At 39.3% G+C, this 26,205-nt stretch overlaps 1 protein-coding gene across 1 annotated transcript in view; it reads right to left on the reverse strand.

The window, feature by feature from the left end:
- The window catches only part of CLSTN2 (calsyntenin 2), a 1,274,185-nt gene extending 1,260,037 nt beyond the window's left edge, over positions 1-14,148 (reverse strand). The window contains exon 1 of the mRNA XM_082249414.1: positions 13,839-14,148. Within this exon, the coding sequence (XP_082105540.1) occupies positions 13,839-13,905 (67 nt within the window). The 5' untranslated portion in view covers positions 13,906-14,148. The remainder of the gene's footprint in view (positions 1-13,838) is intronic.
- Between the last annotated feature and the right edge of the window lie 12,057 nt (positions 14,149-26,205).

The raw sequence follows: 26,205 nt of genomic DNA on the forward strand, positions 1-26,205 counted from the left end.
TGAATGACACATGGCACTTGTCACCTTCTTTGAAGTAGCAATGTCAACATTAAGTACAGTAGCTAGTGAGATGGATATGAAAACATATTTCCCATAAGTTTTGAAAGTATAGATTGTACCTTATCAAGCTTGTGTAGACTATGACCCTTTTCATCTATCTCCCAACCTGTCCTTCCTTTGGAGAGACTGTTCCTTTTTTCGACAACAAATTCCTCTGTTCTTCTTTCCATCAACACAATACAGTAGCTAGTGATATGGGTATGAAATCACATTTTCCCATAATTTTTGAAAGTATCCATGGCACCACAGCAAGTGTGTGTAGAATATGATCCTGTTCACATACAGTAGATCCAAATATGTCCCTTTTTTTTTAACAGACTGCCCCTTTTTCAGAACCAAGTTCCTCTGTTCCTCTTTATTCCTTAGTTGTCCCTCCTTTTCATGTACAGCCCTTTATAAAAGGTTTTACCTAACTACCATAAGTGATATGATGCACTATCAATACTAAGCCTTTCATCCAATTATTGTGTTTTTTTATTTTTTTTTTATTTTATAAATCCAGTATAAAGGAAGAGTAGTGGCTAAAGAGGAAGTATTGGTTTAACAAATAATTTATTGTGTATTGGTTGTGTTTGGAGCCTGGCGAGGGTATGTCCATTGTCTACATTTTTGTCAAGATTCATCTTTAATGTCAGACAGCTTGGAAGTATTTGTTAACACCCCTGAGCTGAAAACCATGCTACTGCTGGCAGTACAGACCAGACAGCTGTTGACTGGTCCATGGGCTGCACATTGCCCAGTACTGGTTACAACTCCCCCAGAAATCAGATTGCTAAGAAATGCATACTGATCATCGTGTTGGCCTCACCATATTTAGTCTGTAAGCTTTGTATAGGGTTCTAATGTGGAATGTTTCAACATCTGAGGAACCAATTTATAGTACCTATCTTATAGCCATGACTTATATTTGTGGGAACATGTGCAATATATGAGAAGATGCATGTTAACATCTACTTTTTAATATATGTGAAATAAATGGTGCTTGTGAGTACACCTTTCTGGCCTGTATAGTCCGACTAAATTCTACGTTGCCTCACCATATTTAGTCTGTAGGCTTTGTATATAGTTCTAATGTGGAATGTTTCAACATAATGTGCATAGAGCTTGGTTTGCAAAATAGAATGCTCTACCAACATTCAGCTCAGTGCTATCTCTGTATTGGTATTGAAGTCTGTAATATGGTTCCCCCAATGCAAGTACACTGATCTGAATAGTAAATGTGTGTATACAGGGCTGCTGTTAGAAATCGCAGGGCCCTGTACAAACTACCTGGTAGGGCCCCCCCAAGAAAATATTAAAGATATATTTAGCGAAAATTACAACAAAATCACTATTATCAGACACAAATATAACATAACTCGCATAATTCCTGCTAAATCTAAAAAAAAAACTATGTTAAATAAAAAAGAAGATGAGATGAGAAAAATATATAGGCTGGGCAGTTGAAGCTCAGTGATCAAAGAGACAGAGAGAGAGAAACAAAGTTACAATTTACAAATAAACTCCTGAGCAGAGATAAGTGCTGGGAGGGGGGCACACACATGGGAGGGGATTAGTGAGAGACAACTGTCTCTTTCTCAACAGATAAAAGCTGATAGCAGGGAGAGGGACAGATCAGATTCAGGTGCTGGAGGAAGATTTCTGTATTTGTTGACCATCACTAATCCCCCTCTCTGTGTGGGGCCCTCTGTGTGCTCGGGCCCCCTACAAGAGGGCTGGTGGTCCCCCCCTATCAGCGGCCCTGTGTGTATATCACAAAACAAATAAACTGGCTATCCTAAAATAATTTCTTTAACTGTAGGTTTCAAACACTCTTGGGGGGATTTACTAAAACCGGAGGGTGCAAAAGCTGGTGCAGCTCTGCATAGAAACCAAACAGCCTCCAGTTTTTTTTTTTTTGACAAAGTTTAGTTGAACAAGCTGAAGTTAGAAGCTGATTGGCGGCCATGCACAGCTGCACCAGATTCTGAGTGCTCCCGTTTTAGTAAATCTCCCCCATAGTCATTCCACAAGCAAAATGTAACATTTGTGTAGAAAAAGGTCTGATTATTATTCCTGCTTACTAATTGGTGAACATGCAGCGTACTCGCCAAATTATGATTTTTGCCTTCTGCAAATATAGTTTTCCATAATTTCAGAATAACTCGTCACCTTTAGCCCCTGATTCATTTAGCATTCCTGGTCACACGCACTTAATCCTTACATATAAACATGGTAGCATGAAGTGTAGGAGGATTACAGTATAAGGTAATTTACCTTTACCAGAGGCTGCCAAACTATACTGTGAATAGAAGGCCATGACCCCTTCACTAATTAGCTAGTTCCCAGCAATGACAAGAGAGCCATTTATTGGCTTGGGAATGCAGCTGAGTAAAGAGAAATGAAAGAAGGCAGAGAATCCCTAATAATGTAAATCAGAGTGCTGGAATGGCTGGGCTCATAGGGTACAGAATTATTGAAATAATGAACTGGGACCTTTACCAATTAAGTGAAAGATGTCCACGGAAAATCTGCATTTTAAGTTCATATCCCGCCTTTGATAATAATATAATCATGAAATATTTTATTCATTTTATCTAATGACTACTGGATGAAAGCAAAGTTCAGCTATATTAAAGATCTCCATCCAAAAGTTACAAAGCTTGGAGAAGATGTAAGACAGAATCGCTTGAAGGAGGATATTTAGAGTTGTGCACAAAAGGACATAACTTTTCCCTAATTTACTCCTATATCTGCATTTAGACCTCAAAGCTAGCAAGGTGCTCATAAGCATTTGCTAGGAGCTTCGATGTGGTAGCACCAGCTAATATACTGACATCAGCTTCTACAGAGATGTGAAGGAGCATAAAAACTATGTTTCAAGCTGCCCTTGAAAGACAATACTACACCCTTCTTTTAAAGACTGTTCCCATGGGTCATCATTATCATTAGGGCCTCATGCACATTGCTTCATTTTTTTTTTTCTGCCCTAAACTCCCCTCTATGGTATCCTATGGACGTTTTTAGCAGTTTTGTAGCAGGGGAGTTTAAAGGATGTTTCCTGAACACCCTGAAATCGCATTCAACAGAGGCAGTGTTGACCACAAAAAAACATTGAACGCTGTTAAATGAGCATAAACGCACATAAACACACTTAAATGTTAGGCGCGTTTAGTACTCAGCGATTATTTATTTCAATGGCCAGAATACGTTTAAATTCTGGCCAATGAAATAAATAAAGGCCCAATCTATGTTAAACTCTGCTAACTCACCAAAACTGTTTTGAAAAAATGAAGCTTAGGTGAGTTTATAACTCTGATTATCTCCTGTCAGGATAAACAGTGTTTACATGAAACCAGTGTGCATGAGGCCTTATAGGAAAAGTATTTCGATTTGTATTATAAAACTAAGCTTGTCCTCAGATACTGAAAAAACACATACACTTCCAGCCTTTCCGTACCTTGAAAGAGGGCTCATCAGAGCTAATCATTTTTTTGACCTTTGTTTTACAATACGGTTACTAGCAAAAACAAAGGAGATAATACAATTGATCATAGAACACAGACAGAGCACGGAAACCCATGAAAGTATTGCCAGTGCAGATGTCTACTAGAAAGTCTGATCATTAGTGAGCACCATCACCAAAGAGCCGTTTCGCAAGAACAATGTTTTAAGCCCATCCCAAGACCAGTACCCAATTCCAAAATCTATTTACGATAGATAGATAGATAGATAGATAGATAGATAGATAGATAGATAGATAGATAGATAGATAGATAGATAGATAGATAGATAGATAGATAGATAGATAGATAGATAGATAGATAGATAGATAGATAGATAGATAGATAGATAGATAGATAGATAGATAGATAGATAGATAGATAGATAGATAGATAGATAGATAGATAGATAGATAGATAGATAGATAGATAGATAGATAGATAGAATGCAGCTGCACAGGTAGTCTCCCCTCCTTGTATGATGTTTACAGGAAGCCCTAAACCCAACTTTCCACCTCTAAACCTGTATATACATTATACAACTTTTGTTGTTCAATTTCCTTTAGATTTACCTTCAACTACGGTATGTAGTGCAAGGGCCTGCCTGATTGCATACCAATTGAACGTGTTTAGGTTTGACCTAATATTATATGGTTTTGGTAAATCTAAAGGAAAAAAATTGAAAGAAAATTGTATAGTGTGTATCCAGCTTAACTCTCCACCCAAGAAAGCCTTTGTTACCCACATCACAACTCCCAACTCATTGTAACTCCCAGATCTCAACCCAGGGAAAGGTTTCTTACCCACATCTCAACCCCCAACTCCTCATAACTCCCAACTCTCACCCAAGAAAGGCTTTTTTACCCACATCACAATTTCTATGATCTTAGTCCTCATGTACACTGGATGTGTTTTCTGACAAGCATCAAGCATTTTTTTTCTGCCAAAATGCAGTTGTTAGGAGGACAGACATCTAGGAGAGACAGAGAAATGTCCAGTGTGCATGAAGCCTTATCCTATAATTTTTACTTGTTAACCACTTTCACTCATTTTATTTCTATTAAAATACTTCAGTTTTATACATAGTTTGATACATATTATACGTTAAATTCCCTGCTTAATATATACTTAAAGAGGAAGTAAACCCTCCTCTGCAAGTTGTACCTATAGGTAAGCCTATATTAAGGCTTACCTATAGGTACTGTAAATATCTCCTAAACTTGTACCGTTTAGGAGATATTTACCTTACATGCAGCCAGTGACGTCACTGGCGCATGCGCTCTGAAGGAACGGCCGCTGATGCCGTCTCTTCAGAGCCCCGTGCCGTGACCGTTGGCTCCCGTGCGCATGCGCGGGTGTGACGTAATCGCGGGCCCGTCATACAGGTAAGCGGGCAGCACGACGGGGGCTCGTTCTAAGGTAAGTATTTCATAATGAGCTAGTATGCGATGCATACTAGCTCATTATGTGTTTCTCTTTCAGGTTGTAAAAAAAAAAATGTTAAATGAGTTTAAAACCTTTTTAACTAAACCCTGTTCCCAACTTTAAAAAAATGCAGGTAAAAGAACAAAAAATTAAGTATTTACATCCTTTCTTGCATTGTTTTTCATAAATTATTTTTCTTTACTTGCAGCTTGCCTTACACCTTGCCCAACCTGCTGCTTCCTTTGCATGTCACCGCTCTCTTCTCTTCTGGAAGTGTCTAATTACTCTCAGTGCTGGCCCAGCTCCTCCACCCCCACTTTTACCTCCCAACATAACCTTTTATGTAGCAGCTAGAAGAGTAAGGACCCTTTTACACAGGCTCCATTCACCCCTATGGAGCAGCAGACATCAGAGGTGACATGTCCGCTGACACCCGCCCCTATCCAACCTGATCCTGTCCCCCAAACCCAGATGAAAGGTGACCCTATTTTCCATCCGACCGGAGGATAGGATCAGATTGGACAGGCGGTCCTTTTCAACTGATCTGCCCATAGAGGAGAGCGGGACTCTGACAGGTCCGTCTCTGCACAGTGAGAAGAGACAGGCCTGTCATCCTCCTGCTCAGCGGGGATTAGGGGATCGATCCCCCCCCCCGCTAAACAAAGCTGAGTCCACCGAGCGGACCGCTCATGTGAAAGGACCCTTAAGAGCAATACTATAGACTGTCACTTGAGTGTTAACCCTGAGTCTGCTATGGCTGCTGATATCACATCCAAGTTGGCAGTGCCCAGAAGCAGTCTCAGGGCTTTTGGATGTCTACATAAAGGGCGTTTTTACAGAAAAATACCATGGATCAAATACATTAAATGCATGTATAATCCTATTGGAAGTTTTTTGTTGAAATGAATGGTCTGGTGACAGGGTCTCATTAATTTTGTTTTTAGATCTCACTACTGCTAGCAAGGCTGACAAATGTGTAATTAATGGCAATAGATGAATATATGTTGATATTCAGAATGAGATTTGACAAGTTTATGAATATTCCATAGCAGAGCAGGCATTGCTCAGTAGGATTAAGTTGTTAATATGTGATGCAGCATTCTTGATTTGCACAGGGTCCTGTGAGATGTTCTGATTTACTAGAAGAAATAATGCAACATGCTATATCAGTGTTGTGAAGGCAAATGGCCTCAGACAGTTCATACAATCCCCCTGTATCTTTAATATTCCATCTGTAACAGGAGGAAAAAGGTTTGAAGTAAAGTTTACTGGAGAGAGTGAAGATATGCACTTATTTAGTGACAGTCCCTGGGCATTTCTGTGACAGGTACAAATAGTGGAAGCCACATGGAGCTCTCCAGGGTACTGGATGTATTGTCATATACTGTGCCTCTGAGTCCTTGGGAAACGTAATCATATTGCCGGTTATCCAGGGACATGTAGGACTGTCACGCATCAAACACCTATATAGCAATGGTTAGTGAATTAATAGTGCAAGCAAGGGGAATCCGTTAGAACATATTGGTCACACAACAAAACAAAATAAAATTGCGTTTTAACCCAATATATAAAAACGTTAAAGGACATTTATTTGGAAGGGAAGCAGGTCTATCAGCATTCCTTGCAAAGGCAGTTATGGTGCACAAAGTACAATGCAGTAACCCACAAAAAATAAAAAATAAATACAATAAAAACAGATTTCAGAAAGGTTTTACTGACTGGCTACTATGAGTTATTTGGCTCTGCAAATTGCAAAGTGCTTAATCAAATGAAAGTGTGTATTTATTGATAATATGTAATTCTAGGAACATGTTAAAGAGTAATAATCGTTCTTATGTTTTAGTATGCTAAAATGATGTTTAACTGAACAAACATAATTCTATTCCTGGACACGAAATGTATTTCAGATTAAAAAGATTTAATCGGGAACATCTTAGTAACTCATTAAAAAGCTCTGCTGCAATTTATGTAACAATCCTCCCTCCTGGGGTATGAAGTAAGTAGTCGTGCCTGCCCACAGCATGTTGTTGGGGCATCCAATTGGCGGGTGCCATGCTTAAACATCTTTCAATGGCTGGTCAATTCTAGAACCTTATAGCTCCTACTTTATAAATCTGCTCTTAATATATTAGGTAGTTCCTTTAAATACAACAAGAAACATAAATGATGGTATTTCTGATTGCATTTGTGAAACAGCATAAACTGAAACATAGGACAACAACGTTATTTCTAGCTTAACCGCAATGATCTTCAAAATGATCTTGTTGAAGGTATCCTAATTGCTCAAATCAGCCTTTCTCAATGTTTATACCCCTGGGGAACTTCAAATACCTTTTGGTTAGGGGTCAGTGGGAAAAAAATGCCCCTTACACTTGTGGGGAGTGAAAAGAATGCCCCTTACAGTGGTGGGCAGAATGCAAGCTAAAAAAACATTGGTGTTTTGAAGCTAGCTCTGCAAAGTGAAGCTGGCCCTGCAGGCACCATTAAATGGAAGCTTAAAGGATAAGTTCAGTTTTAAAACAAATAATAAATGCACATCTTTTTGCACGTAAAAAACGTGCATTTAATAATATATTTTTATTTGGAGCCTGTAAAGCATTTCAGATCACGGGTACCGTGCTGGACTCCTGCAGACTTGTCAGTAAATCCGCCTGTTTGTACCTCGTACGGGCAGGCGGATACACACTAGCAGGAAGAGAGAATGAACTACAAAAGTGCTCAACAGCACCGTGGTAGTTCATTAAAAGCTACAAGCTGACAGCTGGGACTTGTAGTTTTCCAATTCACAGAACACTGTGAATGGATGACATGGCCAGGCGGGTGGAGGCCTACACTACCGCGTTTTCTCCAGATAGTGGCAGTGAGCAGAGGGAGAAGATCCCCTGCTTGCTGTCAAAACAAAGGCTCTTGGGAATGTGGAGGCTGGTGCAACTGTAACATATTATATGAATATGGATATAACATGTAACATGTTACAAATGGTGAAGTTATCCTTTAATCAGCCATGGATCAAGGAATCTCTAATTAACCCTGGAGGAGCCCACAATTCTACAGACCCCTGGTTGAGATTAACGGGTTTATACTATAAGGGTTAGTTTCATCAAAACATAGGAGGGTCAATCCTGGTCAGATTAATGTGGGAGATAGCTTCACTCATAACATAAAATTGCCAGCCCACATTGCAACAATTAATATTAACATTATGCATGTGATGTACACTCTGTTTTAGGAATGCACAGTGTGTATAGGGTATAAGAACGCAAGGTTCTTATTCTATCCATGGTTAACTGATGAAAGTGTTTGCAATGGACCAGATAACTGATCATGATTTTAAACTCAATGGGGTTGATTTACTAACTGGAGAATGCAAAATCTGGTGCAGCTGTGCACGGCAGCCAATCAGCTTATAACTTCAAATTGTTCAATTAAGCTTTGACGAATGGTTTCTATGCAGAGCTGCACCAGATTTTGCACTCTCCAGTTTTAGTAAAACAACCCCAATGTCAAGATTCATACATTTCAGAAGAGTTTAAATTCAGTATACTGAGAAGCTCATCACCCTGCATGACATTCCAAAATCTGCATGGCTGTTTTTATTTCTTATGAAAATAAATGGATAGAGTAACCCAGCTATTTTCCTATTACGTAACCATCCCTTAATAGTAGACAACTATTATTCCTTTTGTAGTCACTGTCATAATATATGGCCAAATGATACTGAATGGGGTCTCTGGTATATATATATATATATATATATATATATATATATATATATATATATATATATATATGCCACCAAAGTTGGTAGGGTCTGTGCCTATTCTTCACTATGAGGAAGATACATTGCTATACTGTATATTAAATATATGATGCACTGGAATATATCATATAGATCACTAATGCTGGCCATACACATTACAAAAAATCATTGAAACTAATTTTCGAAAAACGAACACTCGGCCATGAGAGCAAAGGATCGTGCCATCATGTAATGACCAATAAACTGTTCAATGGACATAAATGAATCAGTTTTTTGTTCTTTTTTTCCAATATATCTAGAGCAGACATTTTGCACAAGAAACACATTAACATTTCAATTTATCATTTCTTCAGCAGAAAATTTCCAGTCTTGTCCTTCATTTTTTTTTCAGCTCAAAAACGTCACAACCAATTACCGATTCATGCCCATTAACGGGCCGAAAAATGAAAGAACTGTCCAAATGACTGAATTTTGGCCGATTTTTCATATAGTGTATGGCCAGCATAAGTTTGTCTTAAATAGCAATACTAAAGTCATTACAGGATACATTTTAGTGTTCCTAATGATATACAATCTAAAAAAAATTTGATTCAAAGCTGTAGAATGGGACATATTCAAATGAAGAAATGTACTTCACCCTCTAAGGTAATACAGGTTCAGTAAATATAGTTCATACTTTTAGCCTGCTGCACTTAATCAGTGTCATGAAATAATTTATACACAATCGGTACTTTGACTGGAAGAAGGATGGGATTACATATGCCTTTATTTTACCAACAGGTGATTTTGATCTAAAACAGAGCAGATAAACAGAACAGGTTGAACGGCTTTGGCTTCAAAACATGGATAACCATTTTCAGGTCTCTTTAAACCTTTCCACACAAGGACTGAGGACTGCCAGCTATCAAAGTTATTCTAAAAATGGACCTCCCCTAACATAACAGAGTTAAAGTGGAGTTCCACTCACTTTTTTTAAAATAGCCACATTGTAATGTGTAATGTGATAGTGATGTAACGTTTGGCTGCTTATATATTGAAATTTCTTAAGGAACTTTTTTTTTATTAATCTTCCATGTGACTTCTGGTCGCAGCCCCCTAGGCGACTGTGTTATCAGCCTCGCCCATTGATTCCTGGGATATCTATGTCATTGATCCCAGAAGTCGCAAGATTTCCTGACCGGAAAAAAGCACGCCCGCAGTGTCATTACTGCGCAGGCGCAAGATGGCGAGGTTCATGCTGGGTAGCCGGCTGCATGAAATCCAGGAAATGAAGCCAGGCCGGCTTCAGCTGCCCACATCCTCCATGGCCGCAACCAGAATGGACAGAGAAAAGAGAAATCCTCATCTAGTAAGTAATTATAATGTGCACATGGCCAATATTATCCATTGCAGTTATGATGAATTACATCTCAATGAGGTGACTAGGAACATTTTGGCTAGGAGGCTGGAACTCTACTTTAATATATTTTCTGCTGAAAATATAGCATAGTTATAGGTACTTGCTTGATACTTCTAAGTTATTCAAGATCCAACAGCTCTCCCCACTATAACTTCCATTATATTGAGCCACCATTTTAAATTCTTACATCATCAATCGTCAGCTTCGACTTTTATATTCTCAGGGCCAACGAATGAATGATGTTTGTGCCAGATCTTGCACACCCACCTATGATCTTGTGTGGATTTTAATTGTTTAGCCATTGCTAAGCAATATTTATGCTGGGAATAACTAAATTAACCATTTTTGGGAGATCCCTCATAACCATGCCAGCTCTTTAGCTCTGAGAACTACCTGGAAGGCACCAGTGATGTAGCCTTCCCAGTAGGAGAAATAGAATTTAGTTTTGCAAAGGTTAGCTGTTTATAAATGAATGTAAACAATAATTGATGTTTGCGCTAGATCTTGCACATCCGTCTATGATCTTGTGTGGATTTTAATTGTGTAGCCATTGCTAAGCAATATTTATGCTGGGAATAACTAAATTAACCATTTTTGGGAGATCCCTCATAACCATGCCAGCTCTTCAGCTCTGAGAACTACCTGGAGGGCACCAGTGATGTAGCCTTCCCAGTAGGAGAAATAGAATTTAGTTTTGCAAAGGTTAGCTGTTTATCAATGAATGTAAAGAAAAGTAGAGGATAATTTGCCTTTTACTGCAAAGGGCTGAAAGGTGCACTTTAATGTCATTTATAAATCATTGAATAGTGAGTACATTTATACAGAATTTTAAACAAGGCAATGATAAAACAAAGTAAACAACAAACAACAAACAAAAGCTGCAGTGCTGATTTTGGCCAGAAATAGGTGCTATACTGAATACACAAGCATTTAACAAGCGTTCATCAAGTCTAGTTTATGCTAGAGCACGAATCCCAATTATCCTTCAATTATGAACTATTTGTAGGTTATGCAATTCTTAAGCTTACATTTTATTTCAATATTCCATCTAATTAGACTTAGAACCATCAGTCAAGTCACACATGGATGAAGGCAAGTGACTCATATCACAGATGTACCATCTCTTATTACTGCATAAAACTCACATAAGCCAGCGTGCTTTTTGGTATGCAACAGTACGCAGACTTGCACAGTCAATACAATCCATGGTAATATTCAAAAGGAAAAAGCTTTAGGATAACGTATCAAAAAATGAATACGAAAATGTCCTAAAGGCTGAAGAAAAGCATGCATAAGTGTTAAATGACAGCTTAATGCTCATCATTGGATTTCCTTATATAACATAGCAGCACAGCTATATAGATATGCAATATGGCCAAATATAATAACGTAACCACCAGCTGTTGAAAATATGTGTACATTTGGGCTTCATCATTATGGTAAAGAGCAATGTGGGCTGATATAAATCAAGCTTTTACTGACTTCAGTACACACATTGATTGGGTAACATGGGTTACTGCACTTTATACATTGTCATGGCTCTTTGTACCGCTGTGTTAAAAAAGCTTAATAGCTTAGAATGCAGATGATAACTTCCTAGAACTACAATTGTCATATAAGACAACAGAAGTAATTAAACAATGTTATTTAGGAATATCTTGTCATTATAATGACAGCAGCTATAGATACCAAATCACCATTGGAGTATATTACCTCCATATAATCAAAGTTTGTGTAACCTAAAACATGTAAAAACGCAAAGTGCATTGGTTTTTAAACTGGCATAAAAGAAGCATTGACCATTGATGTAAAAAAAAAAAAATAGGTTGAAGACTTTCTTTTCCTTGCCTAAAGCAGGAGTTAACGCAAGCCTTCAATGTGCTCCCTGACAAATCAGCACGTAAAAAACAATAACAGCAGTCGCCACTGGACCCAGTGGGGTGAAAACAGACGTTAGCGTTTGGGAACATTAGACCCTTAAAATGATGCATATCTCTATGTAGTAACTGACAGATGGCTGAATCTGGAGAACTGCTGCTATCCACCTGCAACCAAAGCCAGTGCCACAGTTAGCCTTGCAAAGGTGCAACTCACCTGCAGGGGAAGCACTCCCTTCCCTGAGCCAAGAACATACTTATTTTACTCTCTATGCCTCTGTACAGAGCTCTGAAGAGCAAAGTCATACTCAAATCAATAGATCTGTCTTCTCATCCTACAGGTCTGACTTTCAAAATCCTTTAAAAAAGTAAGTGGTAGTTGGAAATCATTCCAATGAATGTGGCACTGGCTTGGGATATAATATAATATAATATAATATAATATAATATAATATTTTATTAAAAAAATAAAATAAAATAATCTTGTTTATAAATTAATGTTAAAATTAACGTATTCCCTGTTCAAAAGGATGAGTTTCAGTTCAACAACAGCTGGAGTGACAATAACTACTCCCTGTGACAAAAGCAAGTGGCAGTGGGAAATCATTCCAATGAATGTGGTGCTGGCTTAGACTCTAGGAATAGAATAGAATAGAATCTTGCTTTTAAATGAAGGTAAAGCTTAACTTATTCCCAGTTCACAAAGGATGAGTTTCAGTTCAACAACAGCTGGAGAAACAATAACTACTCCCTGTGACAAAAGCAAGTGGCAGTTGGAAATCATTCCAATGAATGTGGTGCTGGCTTAGACTAGGAATAGAATAGAATAGAATCTTGCTTTTAAGTGAAGGTAAAGCTTAACTTATTCCCAGTTCACAAAGGATGAGTTTCAGTTCAACAACAGCTGGAGTGACAATAACTACTCCCTCTGACAAAAGCAAGTGGCAGTTGGAAATCATTCCAATGAATGTGGTGCTGACTTAGACTAGGAATATAATATAATATAATATAATATAATATAATATAATATAATATATTCTTGCTTATAAGTGAAGGCAAAGCTTAACTTATTCCCAGTCCACAAAGGATGAGTTTCAGTTCAACAACAGCTGGAGTGACAATAACTACTCCCTGTGACAAAAGCAAGTGGCAGTCAGAAATCATTCCAATGAATGTGGTGCTGGCTTAGACTAGGAATATAATATAATATAATATAATATAATATAATATAATATAATATAATATAATATAATATAATATATTCTTGCTGATAAGTGAAGGTAAAGCTTAACTTATTCCCAGTTCACAAAGGATGAGTTTCAGTTCAACAACAGCTGGAGTGACACTAACTACTCCCTGTGACAAAAGCAAACGGCAGTTGGAAATAATTTCAATCAATGTGGGGCTGGCTTGGCATAGGAAAATAATATAACACATTCTTGCTGATAAGTGAAGGTAAAGCTTAACTTATTCCCTGTTCACAAAGGATGAGTTTCAGTTCAACAACAGCTGGAGTGACACTAACTACTCCCTATGACATCTCCACTCCAGCACACTACACACCATCAATAAGCACCATCTCTCCAGTACTTTATAACACATTACATTAAATAACCTTAAAGCTAGATTTGTCACAAACCATTGGACACAATGTAAAGCAACCAAAAAGCCCCTACTACAACAATTCCATCGTTCTCAAAAAGTATTTTTGGTTGGATGTGGATGGCTCTGAGAGAATGGAATGGAGATGCTGGACAGCTCCTTGAAGGCTGGAGTCATGGTCCATGGGAAGAAAGTATCAAAGCTCTGATGGAGGTCATCAGCTGATCTCTTACCTTTAGCGGCGAGGACACTGCAGACAACACCCAGGAAGAAAGCAGCTGTCACCCACTGAACTGACATCCTTCTGATAGGAAAGTGCAGGCAATCCCTCTCACTAGGTGCTCCTGATCATACAACACACAGGCTGCTGGGGGGTGTAGTGGGGAGCTCCTTAAATCACAATGTAGGATGCTGCTGCTCCTTGTTGAGCTCCTGTGCAGGGAGTGACAGAGGATCGGTGTCTCGGCTGCTCTCTCTCTCTCTCTCAGTCCCCCTTGCTATGCATTGCTAGTGATGCCCGGTAATTCTCAGCTCTCTGCTATTTCTTCTCCGGAGCTGTCTGCTGGAGATTTAAATCCCCTAGTAAGGCTCTCTACTGCCATCTACTGGACGCCGCGCTTCTATCGTCCACCTTTACTACTAATGGCTGGAAAATCCGCCTCCCTAGAAGATCGTGCTGATTAACCCCTTAGCTGCTACGATGAGAAATAAGAGAGGATAAGTGACATACAAGAGCCGCTTATATAACAAAGGGAGCCAATAACGGAGGGTACAGCAAATATTGACTCCCTGCCTTGCTGGAATATGGAGGCAGCACAGTCAGATACATTGATTGCTTTTAATTGGCCAATTCTCAGCTCCCTGTAGCCTCGCAGGCAGGACATTATTCATGCAGCTATGTAAAAAGCCCAGCCCTACCATTCTTAGTGGTACAAGACTTAAAGCTGTATTAAATACAAAAAGAAAAATTAAATAGATTGCGGCTTACCAATCTTTAAGGGCCGGTTCACATTAGTGCGATCACAGAGATGGCACTGCTCCTAAATTACATGCGATCTCTGTGCGGTGCCAATTTCAGCCATACACTTTGTATGGCTGAATTTGCACCGCAATCGCACTAAACACGCACATGACCTTTTTTTTATCTGCAGCAGAATCGGATCGCATAGTGGTTCACACTAGTGCGATCCGATTCTGTGTGAACTTGCAGATTGCACTGCGATATGCAATCTCAACTGGGGGTGTCGTTAACTTTCAATTGACGCCCCCTGCGTATCGCATATGGAAGTGTGAACTGCCAGGGGTGCAGATGCAATGCGGGAACACGCTGCATATTCGCAGCATTCCCGCATCGCAGAAGTGTGAACCGGGACAAAATGTGGCGGCTGCGTTTGTTTTCTGTTTCAGGCTTTTTCCCTTTATTTTCACCTGGTGATCCAGCCACTCCACACGGAGGAGCAACAGAGACACCTTTAGAGAAGTGCTTCTCAACCTTTTTTCAACCAAGGCACCCTTTAAAGTTATGGACAATCTCAAGGCACCCCATTCTAAAATGTAAAAAACTATTCTAGTAGTTTTACATAACGCAGCAACAACCACACACACAGGACACCCAACGTTAGAGGTGAGTTCATCTTCCAAAGCAAATACACTTTTGCACAATGGTACTGACTAGTATTCCAATGCTTCTTTTTTCCCTCAAAGGCAGAGGAGGGTCAAACAAGGATGCTGTGGAGGCAACAGACATCCTCCTTATCAACTGATTATCTCTTTGATTGTTAGAATGCCCGTGTCTAGTCATAATGATACATAATGAAAACCCGCGCTTTGTTTAACTAAAGGGCAAGCTTGATCCACCTGCTGGTTTTATACAATTTTTGATCAATTTTTAGACATTTTGCCAAGGCACCCCTGAAGAAACCTCAAGACACCCCAGGGTGCCTAGGCATACTGGTTGAAAAGGCTACTTAAACAGCAGCATTGTCAGTCTGGGGAGAGGGTAGTGTAAAGTGCACAATCAGATTTAGATAGACTTGACTAACAATTTAAAGTCAAACTAACACTTTTTTAGTAGTTACAGCCAAAGTATGTTTTTTTTTTTTTTTTTCTTTTGGAATAAATGTTTTACATTATTGAATAAAGGCTGACCATTGTAAGCAGTGTTAGCATTATATGGTTTGCCCCAGCACTATAACTGCCCCTTTTGCTGGACAGCTTGGTCTGTTAAAGGAAGCTGGAAAAAAAAACGACCTACTGGCTGGATCTCCAGGGGAAAATAAAAGTAAACCCTAAAAAAAAAAAAAAAAAATACTATATATAATTATATATATTTATATATATATATATATATATATATATATATATATATATATATATATATATATATATATATATATATATTCTATATATATATATATATATATATATATATATATATATATATATATATATATATATATATATATATATATATATATACAAGGCAGCCACCAAATCAAATAATTCATAAGCTGCAATATAATAAATATTTGTTTTTGAGTTTAATACTGCTGTAAAGAGTAGAAACAAGGTGGAACTCAAAGAATAGATCTCAATAAATAGTTTTTTGGGGCAGCGTCTAAAGTAGGGATCGACCGATATATTGAGGGCCGATATGCACTTTCCCCAATATATCGGAATCGGCCCCTGAGGTTACCGATATTGCCGATATTTCGGGAAAGTGCTTGTACCGGAGTGATACCTGCAGCTAGAGGCATCACCCTGGTACCGGCGTCCATAGCTGACGGTCGGCTGTCTTGTAATGACAACTGATGCGGCTGAGAAGCCGCTGGGCTGTCATTACAAGGAGCTGGAGGGAACGTCACACCGGGAAACCCAGGCAACCAGCCTGCACGGCTGCCGAAGACCCTATCAAAGACGCATTCGGCTCTGAACAGGTCTCCATGCAAAAATCATGAGTAACATCACTTCCAGGTACTGTCTGGCGCCAGATTAAAAAAAAATTACAGAGGAGGGGTTTGGGGTCTCCCTCCACAAAAGTACCTGTCAAAAAAAAAAAAAAAAAATTAAATGTACAAAAATATCGGCCGATGCCGATGTGCATTGGCCAAAATATCAGTATCGGTATCGGCAACGAAAAACCGATATTGGTCGATCACTAGTCTAAAGGCCATCTTACACACTGAAAACTGTATATATATTTATATACAAACTGTATATATATATATATATATATATATATATACCCAGGGAAAACTGAAAATGAAAGTTCAAACTGGAAGCAAAAAACCCCCTTCTTGGTGGGACTTTAGAGGTAACAGTAAGAAGTCTCTTAAAGGAGAAAGTTTTGTATTTAAAACGTGCAATTTATTAGAAATTAAATATTAATAGTGAAAAAATCATCGTGTCACCAAATTTTTTCATACATTCATAGACTTATTGACCGCCATAAGGTAATACAATACAATCATTAGTGCATGTTATACAAATACTGTTAGAAGGGTGTTTGGCAGAATCCGACGCGTTTCGTATGTCCTTTTTTGAGGACTTATAATTTATACTGAATTATGCTTTTCAGGAGTGTGTTCAGATTCCCTGAGGGACAAATCTTCATACTACAGTAATGTTTACATCAGTTCAGATCAAAAAACAATATGCATCCGCGACCATCTTCCTACAGGGGTAAATAAAGATCCCCAATGTTCAAGGTAAATCCAAACTGATGTCAGCAATGAAAAACTAAAATCTCTGAGTGGAATATGCCTATCTGCCCATGGGATTACACCCACTATCTCGATGGATTGGCTCATAGATTAATGGTACAGGTAAGATAGTATATTAAATTCCAAGGACTGGGTTAGTATGCATGGGAAGGATGTCAAGGAAATTCCAGGGAATCCAGGTGTGTTCGGTGCTTTAAATAATCCCCATAGTTAGTCACATATCTCCCTGACCGAGAGCATTAGACAAAATGACTGCTGCTCAGATGTCCATGGCCGAATAAAAATCTTTGCCCCCCACCCCAAAGCACCGTGCCCCGTGTTGATGGGGATAAGGGTCTCTTCCCTACAACTCTGAGCTGTGGTTGTGGGGGTCTGTGGGCAGAGGGCTTATCGAAATTTGGAAGCCCCCTTTAACAAGGGGGGTCCCCAGATTCCTGCCCCTATCTATTCAGGAGGGAGGGGGCGCCTGCTCGTCCCCCCATTTCCTGACCTGCCAGACTGCGTGCTCACATAAAGGTCTGGTATGGATTTTTGGGGGGGACCCCAAGCCCTTTTTATTTACATTTTGATGTGGGGTTCCCCTTAAATCCATACCAGACTGGACTGGAGGGGGGCCCACACCATTTTTTTCTTTATTTTAATTTTTTCAATAGACGGGTGCTGGCAATTGAAACCGTGAGTCAATTTAAATGGGATTTTACTCCTTTTTTTTTTCTTTAAAAATTTAATTTTTGCTGCAGCATGTTATATGTATGCTACAAATGCGCAGATGCGCCCCTTTGCAGGCAGACTAAGGGGATCCCCGGGCACTGTATTTAAATCATTTTTTTATTTTTATTATTGCACTTTATGCATTAATAAAATCACTGCTCCTGAAAAAGCTATCGCTTAATTATTATTATTTTTTTGCACTGATACATGTCTCCCAGAGCAGTACCCAGACCCCCATATCCCTTTATGGCCAATTACTTGCATATAGGCCTTCAAAATGGGCACTTTTTTATTTCTCATGTTTGACTCCCATAGACTTCAATGGAGCTCGGTGTTCTGGGCAGAACCTTTCCCCTGCTCGGGAGTTCTGCTGCAAACCGAACAGGGGGGGGGTGTTTGGCCCATCTCTATGTATAGGTTGCTTCAAGGGTTGCTGAAGAGAACTTCCCAGTGTGACTTAAGCCTGGGACACACTATGAGTCAGCAATCTCCCCTGCTGAGCTGTTGTGTTCTGACAGGGGGACGCCCCCCCCCCCCCCACCAGAACACTCCGATCAGCCCTATCTGTCATTGGCTGAGAGCACTAATCGGTAGTTGGTCAGTTGCTGCTTTTCCAGCATGCTTGTCCAACAAAAGCTGGGCTGCTTTTGTCAGGCAGGGTGGCAAACACACTGGTCGAATGTCGGCCATTTTGTTTTAACCGCACGGTGTCTCACGACATTTGGCCTGTACGGGGCTTGAGCTTCAGAAAATGATTGACTTCAGGATGAGCCTGTCCATTTAGCTTAATAGGGCCATTAAAGATCAAATCAAAGTGTTTTCTCTGCATATAAAGTGGTATGACCAATAGTTGCCCTTAAAGGGTAACTACCCTTTTGTGGGGGAAAAAATAGCAAATAAAGAAAAAACAATATAACATATACAATTGCGACACAAGTCATATTGTAATTGAATGTTATTAGAAATGATCTTTTCTTTTCAATCTGCAGCCGTAATTTTCTGAAAATGCAATGCGATATGGCTACTTGGAGGTGTTTTGTACACAGAATGTGTACTGACCACACCCCAGAAACATAATTTCCTGCTTGTGTGATTGGCTCATTGATTTTATCAGAAGTCTGCACTAAGATGTGCAGTAAGTCAGATTTCTGGCATCCCCTGCAACAAAAAATGTAATTTTTGGTGAGATACTCCCAATAGGAACACGTCTAAAGGGATGCAGGCCCAGCAGATTTTTTTATTAGTGCTCTGCAGCTGCCACAGCTGATATATATAATTATGAAACCACTCCCATTTGACCCACTCAGCACAGGGGCACAGAGGAACAAACAATGATTTCTTTAGAATAACAAAAGGTAGGAATCTGCAACAAAGTTTGTTAAAATCCCTGAAAAATACATAGGTCATCCAGAGGGGAATGTATTTTTCTCAACAAAAGTGTTGAAAAGAGTTATGTTTTAAGAGAATCCAATTTTGTTATAACACATTTATCTCACTTTATTCCGTTTTTTATTTTATTTTTTTTACCCCTGCTGGATTTTGCAACTAATCCCCTTGTTGAGACTGCCATTTGTGGATGGAAATTTTATGGTTACACAACCTATCACATTGCTATAATCTTTTTATATGGACTATAAACTGAAAGACTTATGAATAAATGGTTGTGGAACAAATCATTTGGGTTTCCATTATTTCTTATGGGGAAATTTGATTTGATATAAGAGTGCTTTGGATTACAAGCATGTTTCCGGAACGAATTATGCTCGCAATCCAAGATTTTACTGTATTCATCTTGGTTTAGAGTTGTATTCAAAATATTTAATATATATGCGTGCTTATCATAACTTAGCTGTATATTTATTTATATTAAATGCCGTTTCTGCATACCACTGCCTTAAAAAATCTTTTTACCCCAAGAGGCACATGACATTCAAAAGTACCCTGCAAAATAAATCCTATGAATGTTACCAAGTAATATTATTCTATGGGTTTGATTTACTAAAGGCACATATGTTGTTTAGAATGCAAGGGAAGGTGCTCTTTGCTAGGGAATTTGCCCAAGAGTAAATATATTGAATTTTGACATAATTATATGTGTGAGCCGGGCTTATCGCCCAATGTAAAAATATCCTCGCAAACGTGCTCGCTAATGCCAAGGAACAGTTTCACGGGGGCCACGTAATATGTAAGTCAGCATTAACCACTTACCGCCTGCGCTATAGCCGAAATATGGCTACAGCATGTGTCTCCAGTTCTGGGAGGACGTTCCCCGGGGGCCCGCATCAGGCACACTTTGTCACTGCTGAGTGCATAGGACACAGCCGATCACAGATCACAGTAAAGGGCCAATCGCAATGGCCATATACTATGTGATTCGCTGTTTCCAGTCACAGCTTGTCACATGTAAACAGATTTTCCGGTTATGAGCTCTCCTTTCCTTTTAGTGACAACGTGTTGGGAAAGGAGAGCTGATCTAACAGGGCACAGTGAGTACATTGTTTACACTGTTAATCAGGCTACTGATCATCAGTGCCCTGATTATCAGTGCATTTTATAAGTGCCAATCAGTGCAGCTTATCAGTGTCCATCGGTGCCACCTATCAGTGCCAATCAGTGCCACCTATTAGTGCCCATTAGTGCTGCCTCATCAGTGTGGCATTGTCAGTGCCTCCTAATCAGTGCCCATCAGTGCAGCTGATGAGTGGCCATCAGTGCCGCCTCTTCAGTGCAGCCTAATTAATGCCCATCAGTGCAGCCTCATCAGCACACATTAGGGAAGAAGTAAAATTACTTATTTGCAAAATTGCATAACAGAAACTAAGAAAAAAGTTTTTTCTTTTTCAAAATATTTGTTTTTTTTTACATTTATTTAGCAAAAATAAATACCCAGGGGTGACTAATTACCACCAAAAGAGAGCTCCATCCATCTAAAAAAAAAAAAAAAAAAATGATACAAATTTAGTTACAGTGTTGCATGACCGCACATTTGTCATTGTGGGGTAATGCACTAGGCCAGTGCACACTTCTATGCTTGTTTCTTGTAATGACCTCAAGTCCTAGAGAGCAGCAAAGCTTGAAGCATATCCCCGTGATGTGACTTGTACCAGGCTATCACATTTATGCGCTGGAGGCATTTTCTCTGATAGTTTGAGTCATTCAAAATGTGACAGCGCTGAAAGCTGAAAATTGGTCTGCTCAGAAAGGGGGTGAAAGTGCCCAGTATTGAAGTGGTTAAGGTGGCACCCCAACTTGGAACGAGCCATTCACCTTGCACAGTTTACTCTTTGTACACCAAGCACCACACGTAGCCGGTGTCCTGCTCCACCAGCACAGCCATGAGCACCACCTCACTCCCAGTTAAAATGGGAGAACAGAGCATAGTGCTCTGTTGCTAATGAGCTTGAATACTTTATGTGGATCCACTTCTTACTTCCTCTCTCTCTTCCAGTGCCTTCCAGGCTTGGTCCATAGGTTCCTCATGTCCCCATTATGTGGGATACAGATTGCTAGGGAGGGGCCCAAGCTCACAAGCCCCTTGCTACCAGCATTACCACCTCCTATATCAATGCACTTCCCACTGCCTGGCTGCTATAACATTCAGCACCACTCAACTGGTTACTCATGATAACAGTAATATAGCTGCATCTCCTGCCAACTCTCCTGCACAAATAACCCTTTGTGGTAGCCATATCTCTTGTCCTATTCATCTCATGCACCCCTTTGTAGGAACTTCAGATCAGGCATTTGTTAACTTTAAGAACTTTTACTTGAACCTCTTGCAAGTTGATGTGGCATCTCAAAGATCCTTCCATACACCTGGGTACCCTTATTGAAAAAGGCTACTCTGATCCATCAACATCAATTTGTTATGTCAAAGATTTTGGAACAGTAAACTATGTTCTCAGTCACTATTCAAAAATGCTTTTTGTTCATTTGAAATTAACACATAAATAATAAAAATCTTTGACAGGCTAGATTTAACTTTTAATAATGGTCCACCTGCAGTCATATTTGGACATTAGGATATGCCACAGTGAGATACTTATGTTATTAAAATTAGAAAAAGTCTGACATTTCATCAAAAATGTTTATCATCTATTCATAGCTATTTTCTTATGCTTATGAGCCTTCCATGCAATGTTCACATGACAGAATAAATGTTTATTATTAATGGTTGAATAATCCTGCTGTCTTATTTTTTGATAAATGTCAAAGAGGGGGAAAGGTTAATTTGAAAAAAAAGTATTTAAAAACACAAGGTGAATTAACCTATGGCAACCAATTAGAAATCAAGTTTCAGCAGCTCTGAGATGGATATCAATGAAAGTTCAGGTCTTAATAATTGCCATAGTTACCACAAAACAGTATTTTTCAGGGGTTAACAAAGCATTCCTCACTTTGCATAAACTAAAAGGCTTTTATCATTTTTAATGTCACTGTTGTATAGAATCTGCTCAGTTCCTATCACAGTTAAGATGGCCATATACGTTTTTGTTCAGATGGCGGGCAAAACAGATTACCCCATCCACACATAAGTGTTGGATGGGGGAAACCTCCCTCCTGTGTCATTGTAGTCTTACAATGTGACTCCTCCACATTCAGAATACACTGATCAGCAGATTGGCTGAAACGCTGATTGAAGCAAAATTTTCCAACGATACTGTAGGCAGATTTGGTTCTCTCTCCATTCAGTAAGTGCCGTCTGGCCACCTGGCTGGGTGGATGGAGTGGAGACTCAGGAGAATGATGTTCCTCTACAACCTCCATAGGGCTTTCAGGGAGAGCAGCTGTCTGATTGGACGGTGCAATCCCTGGTATCCTTCAGCAGCCATCTTACATGGGGCAATGCCAATTAATAGCATTGCTCTGCTGGGTTTGGAGCACATTTTGCTAGTGAACAGAGATAAGGGCAGGAACCCGCTTGCTAGGAATAGAGATTTAGCATCAGGGAAATGCACCACTCAAGCACCAGTTGCCGGAGCTTCTGCTGCCCCCTTCATCATATTCTACCTGAAGTGCCAGCTGAGTCTGCCACCCTGCCAATTAGCCATCCCTCCTGCAGATGCTATTCCAGAAAGGTAGGCCTAGCCTGTAATGTGTCTTTCTGTGTCTGAAGAGATAAAGTTGCATATCTATGTTGATGCTGTATGATCTGCAGGTTTAACCGCTGAGACCACAAGTGCCTACACTACCTTTAGCGCCATTAGTGCCTGCATACATACACAGTGGGAAGTTCTTTTGTGGTTAAGTAAAGCATTAATCCCACAAGTTACTGAAGATGTTACTGCAAGTGTTAATGTGCCTGTGACTGCGAGTGTTTTTGCATCTGTTACCACAAGTGTTATTACTGGTGATATTAACAGTGCTGTGATAAGTAGTCCTGTAATCCCTCTGCCATACTACTCTTACAAAAAAAGAACTGTTAACTCTTCTTAATCTCTATGTGTGTCTTTCCCTCTGCATAGTGTACCTTAGTTCCAGGCCCTGCCACAATGCCGTTCAAGACCAGTCGGTCCTTAGATCAACTGCTCTCTGAGAATAGCCATTGATCGAAATTCAGCCATTTCAGCAGGGAATGGTCAAATTTCGATCCATCTATGACCAACTTTAGTGAATTGACATGGGCACCATTAAATACTGGAATAAGTGAAAAAAGGCTATCAGTAGATCAATCAGAATGTGATAAGGCACAGACGCTCTGCTGAGGCTACTCCCAACAAAACAGGGTGTCCCAAAAGCAGGGAGCCCAAATTAAAGATGAATGTGTACAAATTCCATTGAGAGTGCCAAACAAAAGATCCAAATGCTATTATTATGTGCTCACAGGGAGACAATACAGAAAAGTCTGCATGTTTTGGGGGCTCAAAGATTTTAGTTCTTCAGGGCTACTAAACAGACATAAAAATATAAAATTTAATTATTTTGGATTTATATGGGGTTACATTAACTTATAAGTATAAACAATTCATGACATATAAACTCAAATAATTATATATAAAATGATGGTAATATTCGTAATAAGAATCAATATTGTATCTAACAATTTGCTACAACAAAAAAAAAAATTAAGTTGCAGCCAATAATGATAAATATAGAGAAAAAATGGATCTCACTTAAAATTAGATTAAATGTTGGTTCTTCTTCCCTAATAATAAATAAAATAAAGGCATTCTTCCCTATACAATGCTAATTACTCTACTTTCCTTTTCAAACCTAAACAATATTTGCACACGCTTTCCTGGTTAGGCCACATTGCGGTTGTCAAAATGACTCACCTGTCCAAACTGCTACTTATTTTGACTCGTGAGAATTCAGATACCTACTTCCACCATGATGGATATTTAACGACAGGTGCTATGCTTTATATGGAGATGCCATAGACTCTATGTCTCCAAGCAGGTATTTCCAGGCAGCCCATGATCTCTCCATTCATAAAATACCATGCCAGCAGTAAGACCCCTTTGTGGGTCTATCTTGAAGCAGGGGGCTGTACTCCATTATCTATTTACAATTTGTTGCGGCTACAACCTCGAGACAGAGCCATGATTTCTAGTCCTATCTCTCATCACTCTTTGACGACCAGGGACAATATTAAATATAAAGGAGGTCTACTGTCCCTGCATCTGCCATTATTGTCCTTCCTACATAATTCAGCCTTCCCACCTGGTCTCAAATCACCTCTGGCTGTCAGGCATTGGACAGCCTGGAAATTGACCCATTTTTACATTTTGGTAACTGCTATTGGCATAAGATCCTTTGCGGACTTACAAGCCTTGCACCAACTTCCCTCGTCTAAATCATTCCGTTGTTTACAGGTTAAGCATTGTATTTTCTCTACGCTGAAGTTTTAGGGGGACAGGCTGGGATTCACCCCATTGAGTCTAAGTCCTTAACCAGTTTTGTCGAACCAGGTGGACGTCATATGACGTCCTCCTGGATTGCGCTTCTGTCACCAGCTGTGTTCAACGGACACAGCCGATGACAGATTAGTGTACTGGCCCACTGCCAGTATGATGTGATCGCTGTTATCAATCACAGCAGATCACATGACAATTGTAAACAATAGATGGTTTCCTTTTATGCCATCCATTGTGTACAATTGTGTTGCTAGCTGTGATTGACCACAGCTAATCACATTGCACAGACAGGGCCAATCACAGCCCATTTGTACTGTGTGATTAGTTGTGGTCAAGTACAGCTAATCACAACAAAGCAAACTGATTACGGTATACGGATTTTATTCAGAAAAATGCATGCTTATTGCAATGAACTTTATTGCTATAACAAATCATTATATGTAAAAAAAAAAAAATACTGATCACTTCCCCAGAGTAGCACAATGCTACTATGGTAACATGATATGGCTCTTGTCACAGTGTTAAATACACATAAAAAAAAGAAAATGTCCAGTCAATGTCCCTGATCATTGCCACAGTAGTTATATGATGGCACTATACTGCACCGATAAGTTAGTAAAAAAAAAAAGAAAAAATTGTGAAAACTATTTTTTAAATTTCTTCCTTTTCCAAAAAATTCTGACAAAAAATTACAACTTCAAAAAACTCTTACTAAATACCTTGGACTATCTACTTTCCAAAAAGGGGTAATTTGGGGGATATTTGTACTGTCCTGACATTTTTTGGGCCTGAAGAAATCACATAGGCCATCAGTACATCAGGACTGATCTGTTTTCAGATACTGTATATACCATAAATGTGTTTAAAAGAAAGGTGCGCTAAAACCAAAATTGTGTCCAAAAAATGTATAACAACATAGGGATATTGTAGGTGGGAATGTGCAAATAAAGTCCAATTTCTCTTTAAGTGTCCATGCTTGATCAAACAAATGGGTGCTCGACAACAAAGAAAAATCTCCAACTTCAGTGCAGTAACGCCCACCACCAGGTGAAATTCCTCCTTACCAGACGGAAAATAAGGTGTGCACGAATTAAACAATGTATTTCACTGCAAACGTGGATAAGTCACTCCCCGCGTGAACCACCCAGAATGGTCTCTTACCAGAAGTGATAAAAAAGAGCGCGGAGTAGATCAAAGATCCCCTTCCACTTCCTCTGTGTATATAATACACCGGGGTGCCTTTTCAGTCAGCCACTGGAAAGTAATCTGGTTCCAAGGATTTCATCAATGCTTCCTTCACTCTTAGACCT

This window comes from Pelophylax lessonae (genome assembly GCF_965119305.1).
Source record: "Pelophylax lessonae genome assembly, chromosome: 3".
Lineage (NCBI taxonomy): Eukaryota > Metazoa > Chordata > Amphibia > Anura > Ranidae > Pelophylax > Pelophylax lessonae.